General features: G+C 48.0%; 1 protein-coding gene across 4 annotated transcripts in view; it reads left to right on the top strand.

The window, feature by feature from the left end:
* PDZD11 (PDZ domain containing 11) overlaps positions 1-20,104 on the top strand; it is a 156,069-nt gene that overhangs the window by 119,729 nt on the left and 16,236 nt on the right. For 3 of the 4 annotated variants that reach the window (XM_063937391.1, XM_063937389.1, XM_063937390.1), the window contains one exon: positions 17,896-17,956. The exons of the other annotated variant lie outside the window; for it this stretch is intronic. In XM_063937391.1, coding sequence (XP_063793461.1) covers positions 17,896-17,956 — 61 coding nt within the window. The remainder of the gene's footprint in view (positions 1-17,895; positions 17,957-20,104) is intronic. 4 annotated transcript variants of the gene reach the window in all.

Here is a 20,104-nt window from a genome sequence, read left to right as displayed (position 1 = left end):
GCTGTGGCCGGGTAGCGGAGAGCGCCAAGCCCGCCGTACGGAGCGGGAGTAAGCTCCGTCCCCTCCCCTTTTCTGTGAGATCTACAAAATACATAAGAACAATGCTATTGTATATGGCACATGCACACATAGCTTTTCCACAGATACTCTCTTACTGTGTAAAATACAAAGTGCGCCTTTGATACCCCCCAGCCTGTCTATGACTGGGGAGTATAGGGGAGCCGTCCAACCACCACATAATACCACTAAAACTGACAGTATAAAATATAAATCAGTCTGGAGGAGGGGGGAGATTGTACTCACCGCTGTCCTGTAGTTCCGTCAGGCGTCGTACCTTTCACTGCTCGACAGAACCGACACGCGCCGCACGCAGCGGTGTCCTCTCTTATACTCACCGCTGCCATGCTGCCGGAATCTTCTGCTGGATGGAGTGGCCCCGACACGCGCCGCACGCAGCGGTGTCCGGCCAACTCAGGAGAGCTCAGTGTCTCCCTCAGCCGGGGCCCAACCCGAGCCGCACGCAGCTGCGATGGGACCCCGCCGGCAGCTCCCGCGGTGCAGACTGGCAGTGGCAGAGCTGCCAGTCTGTGCATGTGTGAAAGAATAATAAAATAATAAAGAAAAAAGAAAAATTTCTTCAGCTAAACCCAAGTGAACCAGCTCCCTTGGGCACTAAACTAAGACTGGCTTGAAGGGAAGATAGTAGGGGAGGAGCTAGCCACAGTGTGAGAGTTTTAAAGTGCCAGCTCCCAATTACTGCCTACTATTTCCCCATTGTAACTACGCTCCAGTGGCCCCTAGTGGATGAAGGAGAAAGGATGATTCTAAACAACCCCAGTACAATAAATCAGCTAGGGATAGGAAGCAATGGGCCAATAGACGGACAGCTTCCAAGTCAGAACAGAAGCCATCAGTCTGAGGGGTTGGGCCTCCGCCTGGAGGATTCTAGGGTTGGGGGCTGACTCCTTCACTTTGCACACATATGGCAGCAGTCGATGACAGATTCTTGGGTGCAGAAGGTGGTATCTCTCGGTTATGGTTTCCCTGTCAAGAAGCAGCCTCCTCAAAGGTTTTTTTGCACCAGCCCATCTCGTATAGAGTCGAAGGCCAGAGCTCTGCAAGAAGCAGTTCGGAAATTGCTTCAGTCTGGGGTAATTATTCCAGTACCCCTGACACAACGGGGACGGGGGTTTTACTCCAACCTATTTTTGATTCAGAAGCCAAATGGATCATTCCGACCAATTCTCAATCTCAAGAGGTTAAACGAATACATTTGGGTTCCAAAGTTTCACATGGAGACGTTGCGCTCCATAGTTTTGGCCATGGAACCAGGAGATTACATGGTATCTCTGGATGTACAGGATGCTTACTTGCATGTGCCCATAGCACTGTCCCATCAGTGTTATCTCAGGTTTGCCATCCTTCAGCAACATTTTCAGTTCCAGGCTTTGCCCTTTGGGCTAGCGACAGCCCCCAGGGTATTTACCAAAATTATGGTGGTTATGGCAGTTTATCACCGCAAGCAGGGGATAAGAATTTTTACATACCTCGACGATCTTTTAATCCTGGCTCAATCTCAGGAATGACTCTTGGGCCATTTCCAACAGACAATAGCTTGTCTACAAAGACACGGATGGCTCATAAATTGGGAAAAGTCGTCTCTGAGTCCATAACAACGGATGGTTCACTTGGGGGCCATATTGGATTCAAGTCTACAAAGAATAATCTTACCTGGGAAAAAGATATCCAAAGTGCAGGTAATGACTCAGGAATTATTGCACAGTCAGACAGTATCAGTCCATGCAGCAATGCGAGTGAGGGTTCTCATGGTGTCAACATTCGACATGGTGGAATATGCACAGTTCCACTCCAGACCCCTACATCACCTCATTCTAACCAGATGGAATGGAAAACATCAGACAATAAAAAGACAGATGATAAAGCTTCCAGTAAACGTAAAAAGGTCACTAGCCTGGTGGCTACAGATGGACCATCTAGACAAGGGGAGACCCTTTTGGATAGCAGATTAGCAAGTACTGACAACGGATGCCAGTCTTCAAGGCTGGGGAGCAATGTTCGAAAATCTTTGGTTCCAGGGAAAATGGACCACAAGGGAAAGTTGCCCTCCAATAAATCTGTTGGAAATAAGGGCCATATATATGATTCTGGTTCAGGCAAAGGACATTCTGCAAGGAAGACCAGTCCAGATCCGCTCAGACAATACAACAGCAGTAGCGTACCTCAACCATCAGGGAGGAACTCACAGCAAAAGATTGATGGAGGAAGTAACTCACATAATAAGATTGGCAGAACTCCATCTTCCGGCATTGTCCGCAGTGTTTGTGCCAGGAGTGCTGAACTGGGAAGCGGACTTTCTCAGTCGACACACCATTCAGGAGACCGAATGGGCGCTACACCCGGAAGTATTTCAGAATCTAGTAAACAGATGTGGTCTGCCAATGATAGATCTCATGGCGTCCCGTCTGAACAACAAAGTTCCGGTATACGGGTGAAGAACAAAGGATCCCGGGGTGATCCGTGTAGACGCACTGTCAGAGAGATGGGAATTTCATCTGGCATATCTGTTTCCTCCGATCTCCCTGTTACCCAGGGTGGTGAGGAAAATAAAGCAAGCAAAGGGAGCCATAATTCTAATAGCTCCAGCTTGGCCTAGAAGTCATTGGTACATAGATCTACTAAGGATGTCCGTGGAAGCTCCAATTCTGCTTCCTCAACGTCCAGAACTACTAATGCAGGGTCCTTGTTATTACAGCCATCTGGAACGTCTGTGTTTGACGGCCGTGGCTGTTGAAACCTCTATCCTAAAATCAAGAGGATTTTCACAACAGGTAATTCAAACCATGCTTAGAGCAAGAAAGCCTTCTTCAGCTCGTATTTATCATCGAATATGGCAGGCCAATATTCATTGGTGTAGCGAAAGAGGTATGGATCCAAAATCTTTTAGAGTATCCAGGATTTTGGATTTCCTCCAAGCAGGAATGGATAAGGGTTTAAAGGTGGCTTCCTTGAGAGTTCAAGTATCAGCATTAACTGTGTGGTTTCAGAAAAAGATTACTAACCGACAGGATGTGCGTACTTTTTTTCAGGGAATGTTGCACATTCAACCACCGTTTGTTCCTCCTAGAGTTCCCTGGGATTTAAATCTGGTTCTTAAAATCCTTCAGGGGGCTCCGTTTGAACCACTTAAGAGAGCAGATCTTAAATGGTTGACTGCTAAAGTTCTCTTTCTACTGACAATGGCGTCAGCTAGAAGAGTGTCAGATTTAGTAGCGCTGTCGTGTAAGTCTCCTTTTCTGATCTTTTATCCAGATAAAGCAGTTCTCAGAAATAGATCTGGTTATCTTCCGAAGGTGGTCTCAAAGTTTCACCTGAACGAAGAAATTATAGTCCCGGCTTTTCAGGTATCGGGACTTTCTGCGGGAGAAGCGTCGCTGGACGTAGTCCGTGCGTTAAGAGTTTACGTAGATCATACTAGTGCCATCAGAAAGACAGATTGTCTCTTCATTCTCTACGGATTTCACAAAAGAGGATGGCCTGCTACTAAACAGATGCTAACAAGATGGCTTTGAATGATAATTTCAGAAGCATATTCTCGTGCTGATCTCCCTGCTCCGGCTAATGTCTCTGTGCACTCTACACGTAAGCGAGGTCCTTCATGGGCAGCACAACATGGTGCTTCAGCAGAACAGATTTGTAAGGCAGCCACATGGTCTTCCATTAACACATTCATTAGACTTTATGCCTTGGTTACTTTTGCCTCTCATGACGCGGAATTCGGGCGAAAGGTTCCCCTATCTAATCAGGAGCGTCCCCTCCACTAAAAATGGATTTGGGAATCCCAATGTTATCCTGTGGATAACCTATGGACCCAGCCGGAGAAATATACGTTATGGTAAGAACTTACAGTTGATAACGGAATTTATCCTATGTCCACAGGTATCCACAGGGATCCCACCCTGACACACCTGATTTGAGGATCTTTACAATCACTAAACCTCTTTCCCCTTGTATGTAAGGGTGTGCATGTGTGTTCTTATCGCCTGAATAGGGTTCTACATGATGCTCCTGCCTAAATGCTGTGAAAACAACTGATTTGACTGAGTCGGTGGGCGGGATTATATGGACGAGCCCGATGCATCCGGGGAGGCCAGAAAGCTTGTGACTACCTGTATTTGGTGCCATTTCCGCTATCGCTCCGGCATATCCCAATGTTATCCTGTGGATACCTGTGGACATAGGAGAAATTCCGTTAACAACGGTAAGTTCGTACCATAACGTATATTTCGGGATCTCTACGGCTCCGAGAATATTCACCAAGGTGATGGCGGAGTTGATGGTTCTTCTTCGCAAGAAAGGAGTCAAAGTCATCCCATACTTTGACGATCTCCACATAAAAGCGAGATCCAGGGAGAAACTAGTGCAGAACATTGCACTTTCCCTGAAGGTGCTTCATCAGCGCGGTTGGATCATAAACCTTCCAAAATCACAATTGTAACCCACAATGAGGTTATCATTTCTGGGAATGATATTGGACACGGAAGCACAGAAAGTATTCCTACCGGTCGAAAAGGCTCTGGAGATCCAAAGGATGGTCAAAAAGTTTTAAAACCAGCACGCTTATCGATTCATCAGTGCATCCGCCTGCTGGGGAAGATGGTAGCGGCCTACGAGGCTCTACAATTTGGCCGATTCCACGCCAGGGTGTTCCAATGGGACCTACTGGACAAGTGGTCCGGATCGCACCTACACATGCACCGGAGGATAATCCTGTCAACAAAAGCCAGAATTTCACTTTTGTGGTGGCTTCAAAGTTCTCACCTCCTGGAGGGACGCAGGTTCAGGATACAGACTTGGATCCTGGTGACCACAGATGCAAGCCTCCGAGGTTGGGGAGCAGTCACGCAAGGGAAAGCTTCCAAGGACGATGGTCAAGTCAAGAAGTACTCCTTCACATAAACATTCTGGAATTGAGAGCTGTGTACAACAGCCTTCATCAAGCGGCACATCTTCTTCAAGGTCATCCCATACAGATCCAGTCAGTCAATGTAACGGCAGTAGCTTACATAAACCGCCAGGGCGGAACAAAAAGCAGAGCAGGAATGGCAGAGGTGACAAAGATACTCCTCTGGGCAGAAAGACATGCAAAAGCTCTTTCGGCAATTTATATTCCGGGAGTGGACAACTGGGAAGCAGACTTCCTCAGCAGACCTGATCTCCATCCAGGAGAATGGGGTCTCCACCCAGAAGTCTTTGCAGAGGTAGCAGATCGTTGGGGCATTCCTCAAGTAAATATGATGGCATCACGTCTCAACAAGAAGCTTCAGAAATATTGTTCCAGGTCAAGAGACCCACAAGCAATAGCAGTGGATGCACTGGTGACCCAGTGGGTGTTTCAGTCGGTGTATCTGTTCCCTCTACTTCCACTAATACCAAAAGTTCTCAAAATCATCACAACAACATGGGTTCGAGCAATTCTCATTGCTCCAGACTGGCTAAGGAGGGCTTGGTATCCAGATCTTCAGGAGTTATTACTGGAAGATCCTCAGCCTCTTCCTCTTCGTGAGGACCTGCTTCAGCATGGGCCGTTTGTTTATCAAGACTTACCGTGGCTGCGTTTGACGGCATGGCTGTTGAGCGCCAGATCCTAGCCCGTAAGGGTATTCCCAGTGAAATCATTCCCACACTTTTCTGGCCAGGAAAGGGGTAACGTCCAAACATTAGTGTGAATCCAAGAAGTCTCCTGCGGTGGAGTTTAAATTAGGACATCTTCTCCTATTTCTACAAACGGGTGGGGATGCTGACTTGAGATTAGGGTCTATCAAGGTCCAAATTTCGGCCTTGTCTATTTTCTTTCAGAAACAGTTGGCTTCCGTTCCTGAGGTTCTGACGTTCGTGAAGGAGGTTCTGCGAATCCAACCTCCCTTTGTGCCTCCTGCGGCACCATGGGATCTTAATGTGGTGTTGCAGTTCCTTAAATCGGACTGGTTTGAGCCTCTACAAGAGGTAGAGTTGAAGTTTCTCACTTGGAAAGTGGTCATGCTGTTGGCCTTGGCCTCAGGCAGACGAGTGTCTGAATTAGGGGCTCTATCACATAAGAGTCTTTATTTGATTTCTCATGAAGATAGAGCTGAACTACGGACGCGTCAGCATTTTCTTCCAAAGGTTGTGTCTTATTTCCATATCAACCAACCTGTGGTGGTGCCAGTGGCTTCTGCCATCTCAAAATCCTTGGATGTCGTCAGAGCATCGAGGATTTATGTTGCAAGAACGGCTAGGATAAGGAAAACAGAATCTTTGTTTGTCCTCTATGACCCCAACAAGATTGGGGGTCCTGCTTCTAAGCAGACTATTGCGCGCTGGATCAGGGGTACCATTCAGCACGCTCATTCCACGGCAGGATTGCCGTTACCGACTTAGGTAAAAGCCCACTCTACAAGGAAAGTGGGTTTGTCCTGGGCGGCTGCCTGGGGTGTCTCGGCATTGCAGATTTGCCGAGCAGCTACTTGGTCAGCGGCAAACACGTTTGCTAAGTTTTACAGGTTTGACACCTTGGCTGCTGATGACCTTCAGTTGGTCAGTCAGTTCTGCAGGAACATTAGCACTTTCCCGCCTGTACTGTGAGCTTTGGTACATCCCCATGGTACTAAAATGGACCCCAGCATCCTCTAGGACATAAGAGAAAATAGGATTTTAATTACCTACCGGTAAATCCTTTTCTCGTAGTCCGTAGAGTGCTCATTTTTCCTGCAGAATTACGTTTTCTCTTTTTACACAGGTTCTCATGTGTTAAGATGTTCACAGCTGTTGCGTTATGCATGCACGTTAGCATGGGTTATGTTGAAAAGCATGTTAGGCGGCATGTTTTGTATGGTGTGAGCTAGTGTGAATCTCGCCACTAGTTTAATGTAAATTCTTCTCTCGAAGTTGTCCGTCTCCTTGGGCACAGTTCCTATACTGAGGTCTGGAGGAGGGGCATAGAGGGAGGAGCCAGTTCACACTGTTGAAAAGTCTTAAAGTGCCGAAGGCTCCTGCAGAACCGTCTATACCCCATGGTACTAATATCAGGCGTTCAACCTCCATGCCGTCAAACGTAGCCACGGTAAGTCTTGATAGGCGAACGGCCCATGCTGCAGTAGGTCCTCCCGAAGAGGAAGAGGCCTTGGCTCTTCCTGCAAGAGATTCAGAAGGTCCGCGTACCAAGCCCACCTAGTCTGGAGCAATGAGGATCGCTTGAACTCTTGTTCTCCTTACGTGCTTTAGAACTCTTGGAATGAGTGGGAATGGTGGAAACATATACACCGACTGGAACACCCACAGAGCACCAGGGCGTCTACTGCCACTGCTTGTGGGTCCCTCGACCAATAGCTTCGAAGCTTCTTGTTGAGACGAGAGGCCATCATGTCTATTTGGGATAACCCCCAAAGGTCTGTTATTTCCTTGAACACCTCCGGATGGAGACCCCACTCCCCTGGATGGAGATCATGTCTGCTGAGGAAGTCTGCTTCCCAGTTGTCCACCCCCGGAATGAAGATTGCAGAGAGCGCCAGCGCGTGTTTTTCTGCCCAGAGGATGATTCTTGTCACCTCTGACATCGCAGCTCTGCTCTTTGTTCCGCACTGTCGGTTTATGTAAGCCACTGTCGTTACATTGTCCGACTGTACTTGAATGGCCCGATTTCTTAGAAGATGGGCCACCTGAAGAAGACCGTTGTAGACGGTTTTTAGTTCCAGGATGTTTATCAGCAGGCCGGCTTCTAGACTTGACCACCTTCCTTGAAAGATTTCCCCTCGAGTGACTGCGCCCCAGCCACGGAGGCTCGCATCCGTGGTTAGAAGGACCCAGTCCTGAATCCCGAACCTGAGGCCCTTCAGAAGGTGAGACAATTGAAGCCACCAGAATAGTGAAATCCTGGCCTTGGCGACAGACGAATACTCTGGTGCATATGTAGATGAGATCCTGACCACTTGTCCAGAAGATCCAGTTGAAAGGCCCGAGCATGGAACCTCCCACACTGGAGAGCCTCGTAAGAGGCCACCATCTTTCCCAAAAGGCGAATGCATTGATGAACTTACACCCGGGCTGGCTTCAGGATATCCCGGACCATTATCCGTATTACCAACGCCTTTTCCTGTGGAAGAAACACCCTCTGCACTTCCGTGTCGAGCATCATCCCCAGAAAAGACAGCCTCCGGGTTGGTTCCAAATGAGATTTTGGAAGGTTCAGAATCCAACCATGGACTCTGACTAGGCGGGCATGAGTATTATGGACTGCAACAGCTCCTCCTTGGATGATGCTTTTATCAGTAGATCGTTTAGATACGGAATGGTGCTCACCCCCTGTTTTCGGAGTAGAACCATCATCTCCGCCATCACCTTGGTGAACACCCTTGGTGCTGTAGAGAGGCCGAATGGCAGGGCCTGGAACTGGAAATGACAGTCCAGTAATGCAAAACGGAGATAAGCCTGATGCGGTAGCCAAATCGGAATGTGGAGGTACGCAATTTTTGATATCCAGGGATACTAGGAATTCCCCCTCTTCCAGACTTGATATCACCGCCCTGAGAGACTCATATTGAACTTGAACTCCTTCAGAACAGGGTTCAGTGATTTTAGGTTCAGAATGGGCCTGACCGAACCATCCGGTTTCGGTACCACGAAAAGGTTCGAATAGTAACCCGTGACTTGCGAATGAGGAGGCACTGGCACAATGACCTGTGCCTCCACCAACTTCTGAACCGCTGCTTGTAGGACAGTCCTGTCCGCTAGCAGAGCTCGCAAGCCTGATTTGAAAAATCGGTGAGGAGGGAGATTTTGAAATTCCAACCTGTATCCCTGGGACACAATATCTATCACCCAGGGATCCAGGCCGGACGATACCCAGACGTGACTGAACTGTCTGAGCCTCGCTCCCACTGGCCCCACCTCCAGGCCGCGCGGTCCACCGTCATGCGGAGTTCTTCTGCGTACTGGAAGCAGTCTTGGTTTCCTGGAACCTGCCGCAGCAGGTTTCTTGTATTTAGCTCGAGCTCCCCTAAAGAAGGTATTAGACGGCTTGGCCTTTCTAGGCTTGTTAGGCCAAAAGGACTGCGATGCTGATGAAGAGAAGGATTTCTTCGGAGCAGGTGCAGCTGAGGGAAGGAACGGAGACTTACCCGCCGTAGCCGTGGATATCCACGCATCCAAAGCTTCCCCAAAGAGAGCCTAACCAGTGTAGGGTAGAGACTCCACACTTTTCCTGGATTCCACGTTGGCCGACTACTGGCGCAGCCACAGTCCCCGACGAGCTGAAACAGACATGGAAGAGATCCCCGCAGCTATGGAACCCAGGTCTTTCATGGATTCTACCATAAAACCTGCTGAATCGTGAATGTTACGCAAAACAATTCAAGATCACCCTTATCCATTGTATCCAAATCCTCAAGTAAGGTGCCTGACCATTTTACTATAACTTTTGCAATCCATGCACTAGCAATAGTGGGACGTAATATGGCCCCCGAAGCTGTGTACATTGATTTAAGTGTATTATCAATCTTTCGATCAGCCGGCTCTTTTTGAGAGTCTGGACACAGATGCGTCAACAATTGGCGGGCTTTCCCATTTTTTCCTATCCTCCTCAGGGAAAGGAAACGCCACCTGGACCCTTTTAGGGATCTGGAATTTTTTTCTCAGGGTTTTCCCATACTTTCTCAAATACAGGTTGAGTATCCCTTATCCAAAATGCTTGGGACCAGAGGTATTTTGGATATCGGATTTTTCCGTATTTTGGAATAATTGCATACCATAATGAGATATCATGGCAATGGGACCTAAATCTAAGCACAGAATGCATTTATGTTACGTATACACCTTATACACACAGCCTGAAGGTCATTTTAGCCAATATTTTTTATAACTTTGTGCATTAAACAAAGTGTGTCTACATTCACACAATTCATTTATGTTTCATATACACCTTATATACACAGTCTGAAGGTCATTTAATACAATTTCTCTATCGTCCTAAGTGGATGCTGGGGTTCCTGAAAGGACCATGGGGAATAGCGGCTCCGCAGGAGACAGGGCACAAAAGTAAAGCTTTTACAGGTCAGGTGGTGTGTACTGGCTCCTCCCCCTATGACCCTCCTCCAGACTCCAGTTAGATTTTTGTGCCCGGCCGAGAAGGGTACAATTCTAGGTGGCTCTCATAAAGAGCTGCTTAGAGAGTTTAGCTTAGGTTTTTTATTTTACAGTGATTCCTGCTGGCAACAGGATCACTGCAACGAGGGACAGAGGGGAGAAGAAGTGAACTCACCTGCGTGCAGGATGGATTGGCTTCTTGGCTACTGGACATGAAGCTCCAGAGGGACGATCACAGGTACAGCCTGGATGGTCACCGGAGCCACGCCGCCGGCCCCCTCACAGATGCTGAAGCAAGAAGAGGTCCAGAATCGGCGGCTGAAGACTCCTGCAGTCTTCTTAAGGTAGCGCACAGCACTGCAGCTGTGCGCCATTTTCCTCTCAGCACACTTCACACGGCAGTCACTGAGGGTGCAGGGCGCTGGGGGGGGGGCGCCCTGGGAGGCAAATGAATACCTATAAAGGCTAAAAATACCTCACATATAGCCCCAGAGGCTATATGGAGATATTTACCCCTGCCTAAATGTACTAAATAGCGGGAGACGAGCCCGCCGAAAAAGGGGCGGGGCCTATCTCCTCAGCACACGGCGCCATTTTCTGTCACAGCTCCGCTGGTCAGGAAGGCTCCCAGGTCTCTCCCCTGCACTGCACTACAGAAACAGGGTATAACAGAGAGGGGGGGCAAAATAAATGGCAATATATTAATATAAAAGCAGCTATAAGGGAGCACTTAATCATAAGGCTATCCCTGTCATATATAGCGTTTTTTGGTGTGTGCTGGCAGACTCTCCCTCTGTCTCCCCAAAGGGCTAGTGGGTCCTGTCTTCGTATAGAGCATTCCCTGTGTGTCTGCTGTGTGTCGGTACGTGTGTGTCGACATGTATGAGGACGTTATTGGTGTGGAGGCGGAGCAATTGCCAAATATGAGGATGTCACCTCCTAGGGGGTCGACACCAGAATGGATGCCTTTATTTGTGGAATTACGGGATAGCGTCAACTCGCTTAAGCAGTCGTTTGCCGACATGAGGCGGCCGGACACTCAATTAGTGCCTGTCCAGGCGCCTCAAACACCGTCAGGGGCTGTAAAACGCCCCTTGCCTCAGTCGGTCGACACAGACCCAGACACAGGCACTGATTCCGGTGGTGAAGGTGACGAATCAACCGTATTTTCCAGTAGGGCCACACGTTATATGATTTTGGCAATAAAGGAGATGTTACATTTAGCTGATACTACAGGTACCACTAAACAGGGTATTATGTGGGGTGTGAAAAAACTACCAGTAGTTTTTACCAAATCAGAAGAATTAAATGACGTGTGTGATGAAGCGTGGGGTGCCCCGATAAAAAACTGCTAATTTCAAAGAAGTTATTGGCTTTATACCCTTTCCCGCCAGAGGTTAGGGAGCGCTGGGAAACACCTCCTAGGGTGGACAAAGCGCTAACACGCTTATCAAAACAAGTGGCGTTACCCTCTCCTGAGACGGCCGCACTTAAAGATCCATCAGATAGGAGGATGGAAAATATCCAAAAAGGTATATACACACATGCAGGTGTTATACTACGACCAGCTATTGCGACTGCCTGGATGTGCAGTGCTGGGGTAGTTTGGTCAGAGTCCCTGATCGAAAATATTGATACCCTGGACAGGGACAATATTTTACTGTCGTTAGAACAAATAAAGGATGCATTTCTTTATATGCGTGATGCACAGAGAGATATCTGCACACTGGCATCACGGGTAAGTGCTATGTCCATTTCGGCCAGAAGAGCTTTATGGACACGACAGTGGACAGGCGATGCGTAGAGGAGTTATTTGGGGTCGGTCTATCGGATTTGGTGGCCACGGCTACGGCCGGGAAATCCACCTTTCTACCTCAAGTCACTCCCCAACAGAAAAAGGCACCGACCTTTCAACCGCAGCCCTTTCGTTCCTTTAAAAATAAGAGAGCAAAGGGCTATTCATATCTGCCACGAGGCAGAGGACGAGGGAAGAGACAGCAACAGGCAGCTCCTTCCCAGGAACAGAAGCCCTCCCCGGCTTCTACAAAAGCCTCAGCATGACGCTGGGGCTTCGCAAGCGGACTCGGGGGCGGTAGGCGGTCGTCTCAAGAATTACAGCGCGCAGTGGGCTCACTCGCAGGTAAATCCCTGGATCCTGCAGATAATATCTCAGGGGTACAGGTTGAAATTAGAGACAGAGCCACCTCGCCGTTTCCTGAAGTCTGCTTTACCAACGTCCCCCTCAGAAAGGGAGACGGTTTTGGAAGCCATTCACAAGCTGTATTCTCAGCAGGTGATAGTCAAGGTACCTCTTCTACAACAAGGGAAGGGGTATTATTCCACTCTTTTTGTGGTACCGAAGCCGGATGGCTCGGTAAGGCCTATTCTAAATCTGAAGTCCTTGAACCTGTACATAAAGAAGTTCAAGTTCAAGATGGAGTCACTCAGAGCAGTGATAGCGAACCTGGAAGAAGGGGACTTTATGGTATCCTTGGACATCAAGGATGCGTATCTCCACGTTCCAATTACCCCTCAAACCAGGGGTACCTCAGGTTCGTTGTACAAAACTGTCACTATCAGTTTCAGACGCTGCCGTTTGGTTTGTCCACGGCACCTCGGGTCTTTACAAAGGTAATGGCCGAGATAATATTTCTTCTTCGAAGAAAAGGCGTATTAATTATCCCATACTTGGACGATCTCCTAATAAGGGCAAGGTCCAGAGAACAGCTAGAGATGGGTTTAGCACTATCTCAAGAGGTGCTAAAGCAGCACGGATGGATTCTGAATATTCCAAAATCCCAATTAATGCCGACAACTCGTCTGCTGTTCCTGGGGATGATTCTGGACACAGTTCAGAAAAAGGTTTTTCTTCCCGAAGAAAAAGCCAAGGAGTTATCTGACCTGGTCAGGAACCTCCTAAAACCAGGAAAGGTGTCTGTACATCAATGCACAAGAGTCCTGGGAAAAAATGGTAGCTTCTTACGAAGCAATCCCTTTCGGCAGATTCCATGCAAAGGGATCTGTTGGAAAAATGGTCAGGGTCGCATCTTCAGATGCACCTGCGGATAACCCTGTCGCCGAGGACAAGGGTATCCCTTCTGTGGTGGTTGCAGGAGGCTCATCTATTGGAGGGCCGCAGATTCGGCATGCAGGATTGGATCCTGGTGACCACGGATGCCAGCCTGAGAGGCTGGGGAGCAGTCACACAGGGAAGAAATTTCCAGGGAGTGTGGTCGAGCCTGAAAAAGTCTCTTCACATAAGCATTCTGGAACTAAGAGCAATCTACAATGCTCTAAGCCAGGCGGAACCTCTGCTTCAAGGAAGACCGGTGTTGATCCAGTCGGACAACATCACGGCAGTCGCCCATGTAAACAGACAGGGCGGCACAAGAAGCAGGAGGGCAATGGCAGAAGCTGCCAGGATCCTTCGCTGGGCGGAGAATCACGTGATAGCACTGTCAGCAGTATTCATCCCGGGCGTGGACAACTGGGAAGCAGACTTCCTCAGCAGACACGATCTTCACCCGGGAGAGTGGGGACTTCATCCAGAAGTTTTCCACATGCTATTAAACCGTTGGGTAAAACCAATGGTGGACATGATGGCGTCTCGCCTCAACAAAACACTGGACAGGTATTGCGCCAGGTCAAGAGATCCGCAGGCAATAGCTGTGGACGCGCTGGTAACACCTTGGGTGTACCAGTCGGTATATGTGTTTCCTCCTCTGCCTCTCATACCAAAGGTATTGAGGAGTATACGGCAAAGAGGAGTAAGACTAGTGGCTCCGGATTGGCCAAGAAGGACTTGGTACCCGGAACTTCAAGAGATGGTCACGGACGATCCGTGGCCTCTACTTCTGAGAAGGGACCTGCTTCAGCAGGGTCCTTGTCTTTTTCAAGACTTACCGCGGCTGCGTTTGACGGCATGGCGTTTGAATGCCAGATCCTAAAAGGAAAAGGCATTCCAGAAGAAGTCATTCCTACCTTGATAAAGGCAAGGAAGGAAGTCACCGCGAAGCATTATCGCCGTATTTGGCGAAAATATGTTGCGTGGTGCGAGCAGCGGAGTGCTCCGAGGGAGGAATTTCAACTGGGTCGTTTTCCTACATTTCCTGCAATCAGGATTGTCTATGGGTCTCAAATTGGGATCTATTAAGGTTCAAATTTCGGCCCTATCAATATTCTTCCAAAAAGAATTGGCCTCAGTCCCTGAGGTCCAGATTTTTATCAAAGGAGTACTGCATATACAGCCTCCTGTGGTGCATAAGGTGGCACCGTGGGATCTAAATGTAGTTTTAGATTTCCTCAAATCCAATTGGTTTGAACCACTAAAGAATGTGGATTTGAAATATCTCACATGGAAAGTGACTATGTTACTGGCCCTGGCTTCGGCCGGGAGAGTATCTGAACTGGCGGCTTTGTTTTATAAAAGCCCTTATTTAATTTTCCATTCGACATAGGGCAGAGCTGCGGACGCGTCCGCATTTTCTCCCTAAGGTGGTATCAGCGTTTCACCTGAACCAGCCTATTGTAGTGCCTGCGGCTACAGACGACTTGAAGGACTCCAAGTTGTTGGACGTTGTCAGAGCTTTAAAAATATACATTTAAAGGACGGCTGGAGTCAGAAAATCTGACTCGCTGTTTATACTGTATGCACCCAACAAGTTGGGTGCACCTGCTTCTAAGCAGTCGATTGCTCGTTGGATTTGTAACAAAATTCAACTTGTACATTCTGTGGCAGGCCTGCCACAGCCTAAATCTGTTAAGGCCCATTCCGCAAGGAAGGTGGGCTCATCTTGGGCGGCTGCCGAGGGGTCTCGGCATTACAACTCTGCCGAGCAGCTACGTGGTCAGGGGAGAACACGTTTGTAAATTTTTACAAATTTGATACCCTGGCAAAGGAGGACCTGGAGTTCTCTCATTCGGTGCTGCAGAGTCATCCGCACTCTCCCGCCCGTTTGGGAGCTTTGGTATAATCCCCATGGTCCTTTCAGGAACCCCAGCATCCACTTAGGACGATAGAGAAAATAAGAATTTACTTACCGATAATTCTATTTCTCGGAGTCCGTAGTGGATGCTGGGCGCCCATCCCAAGTGCGGATTATCTGCAATACTTGTACATAGTTATTGTTAACTAATTCGGGTTATTGTTTAGGAAGCCATCTTTCAGAGGCTCCTCTGTTATCATACTGTTAACTGGGTTTAGATCACAAGTTGTACGGTGTGATTGGTGTGGCTGGTATGAGTCTTACCCGGGATTCAAAATCCTCCCTTATTGTGTACGCTCGTCCGGGCACAGTACCTAACTGGAGTCTGGAGGAGGGTCATAGGGGGAGGAGCCAGTACACACCACCTGACCTGTAAAAGCTTTACTTTTGTGCCCTGTCTCCTGCGGAGCCGCTATTCCCCATGGTCCTTTCAGGAACCCCAGCATCCACTACGGACTCCGAGAAATAGAATTATCGGTAAGTAAATTCTTATTATTTTTAATAACTGTGTGTATTAAACAAAGTTTGTGTACATTGAGCCATCAGAAAACAAAAGTTTCACTATCTCACTCTCGCTCAAAAAAGTCCGTATTTCGGAATATTCCGTATTTCGGATATTTGGATATGGGATACTCAACCTGTATAGCATTTAATTCCTTTGACGCAGGAAAGGTTAGCGAGGCTTTCTTATTATCAGTGAAAAAAGCCTCCTCAACCTGCTCAGGTGTGGTATCATTAATATTCAACACATCCCTGATAGCCTCTATCATCAATTGCACCCCCTTTGCAAGAGAGGCAAACCCCCACAACATATTCAGAGTACCGTCTGTGGTATCAGAATCTGTATCCGTGTCCTCTTGCATGACATGAACAATCACACGTTTGTGGGGGTATATAGCGGAGCGTCCTGAGGTACCAGAATCGGGCCATACTGCCATAGAGTTCTGTAATACCTGGGTTGCGGATTCATTACTTGCAACCCTATCTGAAATCTGAGAAATCCAAGATTTGATAGAGGAAAACAACTCAGGTTCTCTTGCTGTAATCTGTGCTAAACCAGTGCTATCCTGATTACATGGAATGGGATCATCCTGGGAGGACCTATCCTCCGCAGCATATGACACAGTGTCCTTGGACATACAGATGTGTCCACATAAATCTTTGCTATATCCCGCCATGTATGGCACAGTTTTGCATGCCATAGACTCAGAGATTTAGCCATGCCTTGTGATTTTTCTTAATTTGCTTCTTTAATATGTTACTTCATACATGTTCTATTATGGCAAACAAAAATTGTAAAATTCATCCATTCGTTACTCGTGAAAAACAGCTTAGCTATGTTTTGCATGTTGGGCCAAATTTGTAAAAAAGCAAAGATGTAAGTGGACACATCTGTAGCTAAAGGAGACCACAAAACACTACACACACAGGGGAGGGCAGACAGAGTTTCACCCCCAAGAATGGCAAGAGAGACACAGAGATTGGAGCCAACCCCCACACAGCGCTTTTAACCAAAGGGAGACCCCTTGTCAGCGCTGACTGTGCACCTTAATAGGATACACAGTCGTGTTGCAGCCTCCCCCCTCCCCTTCTACAACCCTCTGGGACTGTGAGAGATAGCTGGAGTTGCTGTGGAGGGACCTTCTTTCTCCTGATCAGCGCTGTGCAGGCAGGAAAATGGCGCTGAACGCTGCTGGGTCCGCTCTGAGGAGAAGCTCCGCCCCCCAAATGGCGCTGTCTTCCCGCTCTTCATCTGATTATACTGGCCTGAGGATTGATTGTGGCTGAGATCCTGGGACCCCGACAGGCTTTGTGACCAGTGTAGGGTGTAAGTGCTGGCCCAGGGCACCCCCCACCGCACCACACTATGTACCGCTGAGCCATCCCGGAGCACAGTTCATACTGCGCTCCTACCCTGCTGCCGCCATCTTCACACCGCCCCCCCGCTTGCTAGGGTGGTCGGTGTCTTAATCGCCACAATCTTCAGCTCTGTAAGGGGGTGGCGGCATGCTGCTGGGGTGAGCGATCCCCTGTGGCGGGGAACGTTCTATCCCCTCAGGAGCTCAGTGTCCTGTCAGCGGAGTAAGTGTCTCAGACCCCGCAGGGCAGACACTACTCCCCCCCCCTTAGTCCCACGCTGCAGGGAGGCTGTTGCCAGCAGCCTCCCTGTAAAATAAAAAAACTCTAAAATAACATGTTACTAGAAAACCTCTGGAGAGCTCCCCTAGCTGTAACCGGCTCCTCCGGGCACATTTTCTAAACTGAGTCTGGTTGGAGGGCATAGAGGGTGGAGCCAGCCCATGCTCTCAAACTCTTAAAGTGCCAATGGCTCCTGGTGGACACACCCCATGGTACTAATGTGGAGCCCAGCATCCTCTAGGACGTAAGAGAAATTGATGTAAACAGTGAGTGCTGCACACTGTAAGGAAATGCTCTCCCATCATATACAGATATCCTATAACTGCGTAAGTAACAAATTCCTGTATGGTAATGCACATTACTAAGAAAAACAACAAATTAATGGTTTTGACAGCAAAACAATATGTCATAGAAAATAGATTAGGGATAACCCAGTTTTATTAAAAAAAAAAAAAAAGGAAAAAATGTAGAATTACATCTTACTTCACCGGTCGGGAAATAAATACCATGTTTTGCATTGATGTGTTATTTGGATCATAATTAGGAAATGTCACTAAACGTTCTATTAGATTTTCATGCTTTCTTCACCTGCTGCCTGTTTGGGTTGAGCATAATGTACTAAGTTTTCTTCTAGGCTGTGGATATCTTGAAAACTGCCAGAGAAATCTACATGCAAGTGCGTTACTTCCCATACAGTAAGTTTTTAAGGATATTGCAAGTTTTACAGCAGATTGGGTGAGCTTTGTAATTGCCCATCCAAGATGTATGGCTAATCTTATGATACTTTACTCTTTAAGTACTGGTCTTAGTTGAGTACTTACAGCTATGCTGGACTGTATCCAAGGAGCTAAATACAGTGAGGGCTGGGCATAGTAGTGAAGGAGGCTGCCCATTTCTATAAGCTCATCTATTTGTTTTAGTTATTTTTATCTAGATTTCAAAATGTTTTACTTTTTTCGTAAAAAATATTATGTTTAAAAGTGAAAATAGTTCTCTAGCGTCCATAAGGGATATTGGGGAAATCTAGTATGATGGGGTATAGACGGGGTCCAAAGAAGCCAGTGCACTCCTCTCTATTCCCCCTCCCACAGGATGCACATCTCTGAGCTCCAGAGAGTTTCTTCAATTTCTTTTTCTTTTATGTCCTAGAGCAGCGGTTCTCAAACTCGGTCCTCAGGACCCCACACAGTACATGTTTTGCAGGTAACCCAGCAGGTGCACAGGTGTATTAATTACTCACTGACACATTTTAAAAGGTCCACAGGTGGAGCTAATTATTTCACTTGCAATTCTGTGAGGATACCTGCAAAACATGCACTGTGTGGGGTCCTGAGGACCGAGTTTGAGAACCTGTGTCCTAGAGGATACTGGAGTCCACATTAGTACCATGGGTATAGATGGGTCCTCTATGGGCCTTGGGCACTTTAAGAAATCAATAGTGTGCACTGGCTCCTCCCTCTTTGCCCCTCCTACCAGACTCAGTTTAGAAAATCTGCCCGGAAGAGCCAGTCATGCTTGGGAAGCTCCTGAAGAGTTTTCTGCATTTATTTTTGGTTTTATTATTTTCAGGCAGGTCTGGTTGGCAACAGACTGCCTGCTTCGTGGGACTTAGGGGGAAAATGGCCCAACCTCCCTAGAGTTAATGGTCCCGTTCCCCGCTGATAGGACACTGAGCTCCCGATGGTCCTATTCGCAAGCCCCACCACGGCGAACGTACAGACCCGCAGCACGCCGCCTCCCCTAACAGAGCCAGAAGAGTGGTGAGTAGGTGGCCGCCGTCCCGGTTACCGGGTCGTCGGCTGTGATGGCGGCCTGAGGGTAGGAGCACAGCGCTGCATGCACGCTGTGCTTCAGGTACACTGCAGTGTCCGCTGTGAGGGGCGGCTGGAGCCACATCTATTACCCGCAAAACTGGCACTATTACAGGGGTTCTAACCCCCTACAGACATGCTTCCACACCTCAGCCAGTATAAAGACCGAGAAGACTGCACACCTTTACGGGGGCGGGGACTTCACTATGAGCGGATCTAGCAGCTCACCAGCGCCATTGTCCCTCCGAGGCAGCCTGTCAGGGAAGCGCAGCTTCTACACACGGATTCCAGAGCACCTCCACGGTACAAAGGGGGTCATAGCAATAATTTGGTGTAATAAGCCCTATTAATGGTACTTAGTTTACGACCCAGCTAAGTTTTAATCTTTAGCTATAGGGGTGCTGTGTGGCTGACTCCACTGTACTCTGTGTCTCCCTAGAAGGGCTCTGTGTGGGTTAACTGTGCTTTAACCTTTTCCTTAGAGAGAGTGTGTGTGTGTGTGTGTGTGTGTGTGTGTGTGTGTGTGTGTGTGTGTGTGTGTGTGTTTCACATTTATGTCAAAAGAGTGTGTATCATGCACAGCAGAGTGTTTTTCTCAATCGGGGATCACTGCAGTGTACACATTCTCAAGCTAGTGGATCTGAACCTGTATGGTTGGATTCATTTAAAAGGGATGATTTCAACTATTTCAAATAAATTGTCCCAAAATGAAAGGAGACGCAATATTTAAGGCAGTCTGTAGATGACCTCATGCATAGGGATTCAGGGGTCATCCCGGCGTCTCAGACCCCTGCTATTTGTCCACAGAAGCGTACCCTGGCCCAAATCATACAGGCTGATAGCGACGATGATGTATCAGACCCAGAGGAGGGGGAGGGGACTTGGTAAGGGGTATGCAACTTTAGCACAGGTAATACAGGCCCTGATTGAAGCTATAAGAGCTGTATTACACATCCTGACTAGGTATCAGAGGACTAGGAAGAATCCTTTTTAATGTGAGAAAGAAATCCTCCTACTTTTCCTGCTTCTAAG

Source organism: Pseudophryne corroboree, chromosome 8, assembly GCF_028390025.1.
Source record: "Pseudophryne corroboree isolate aPseCor3 chromosome 8, aPseCor3.hap2, whole genome shotgun sequence".
NCBI classification, from domain to species: domain Eukaryota; kingdom Metazoa; phylum Chordata; class Amphibia; order Anura; family Myobatrachidae; genus Pseudophryne; species Pseudophryne corroboree.
The sequence above is the reverse complement of the archived record's forward strand: the minus strand, read 5'-3'. Positions and strand labels throughout refer to the sequence as shown.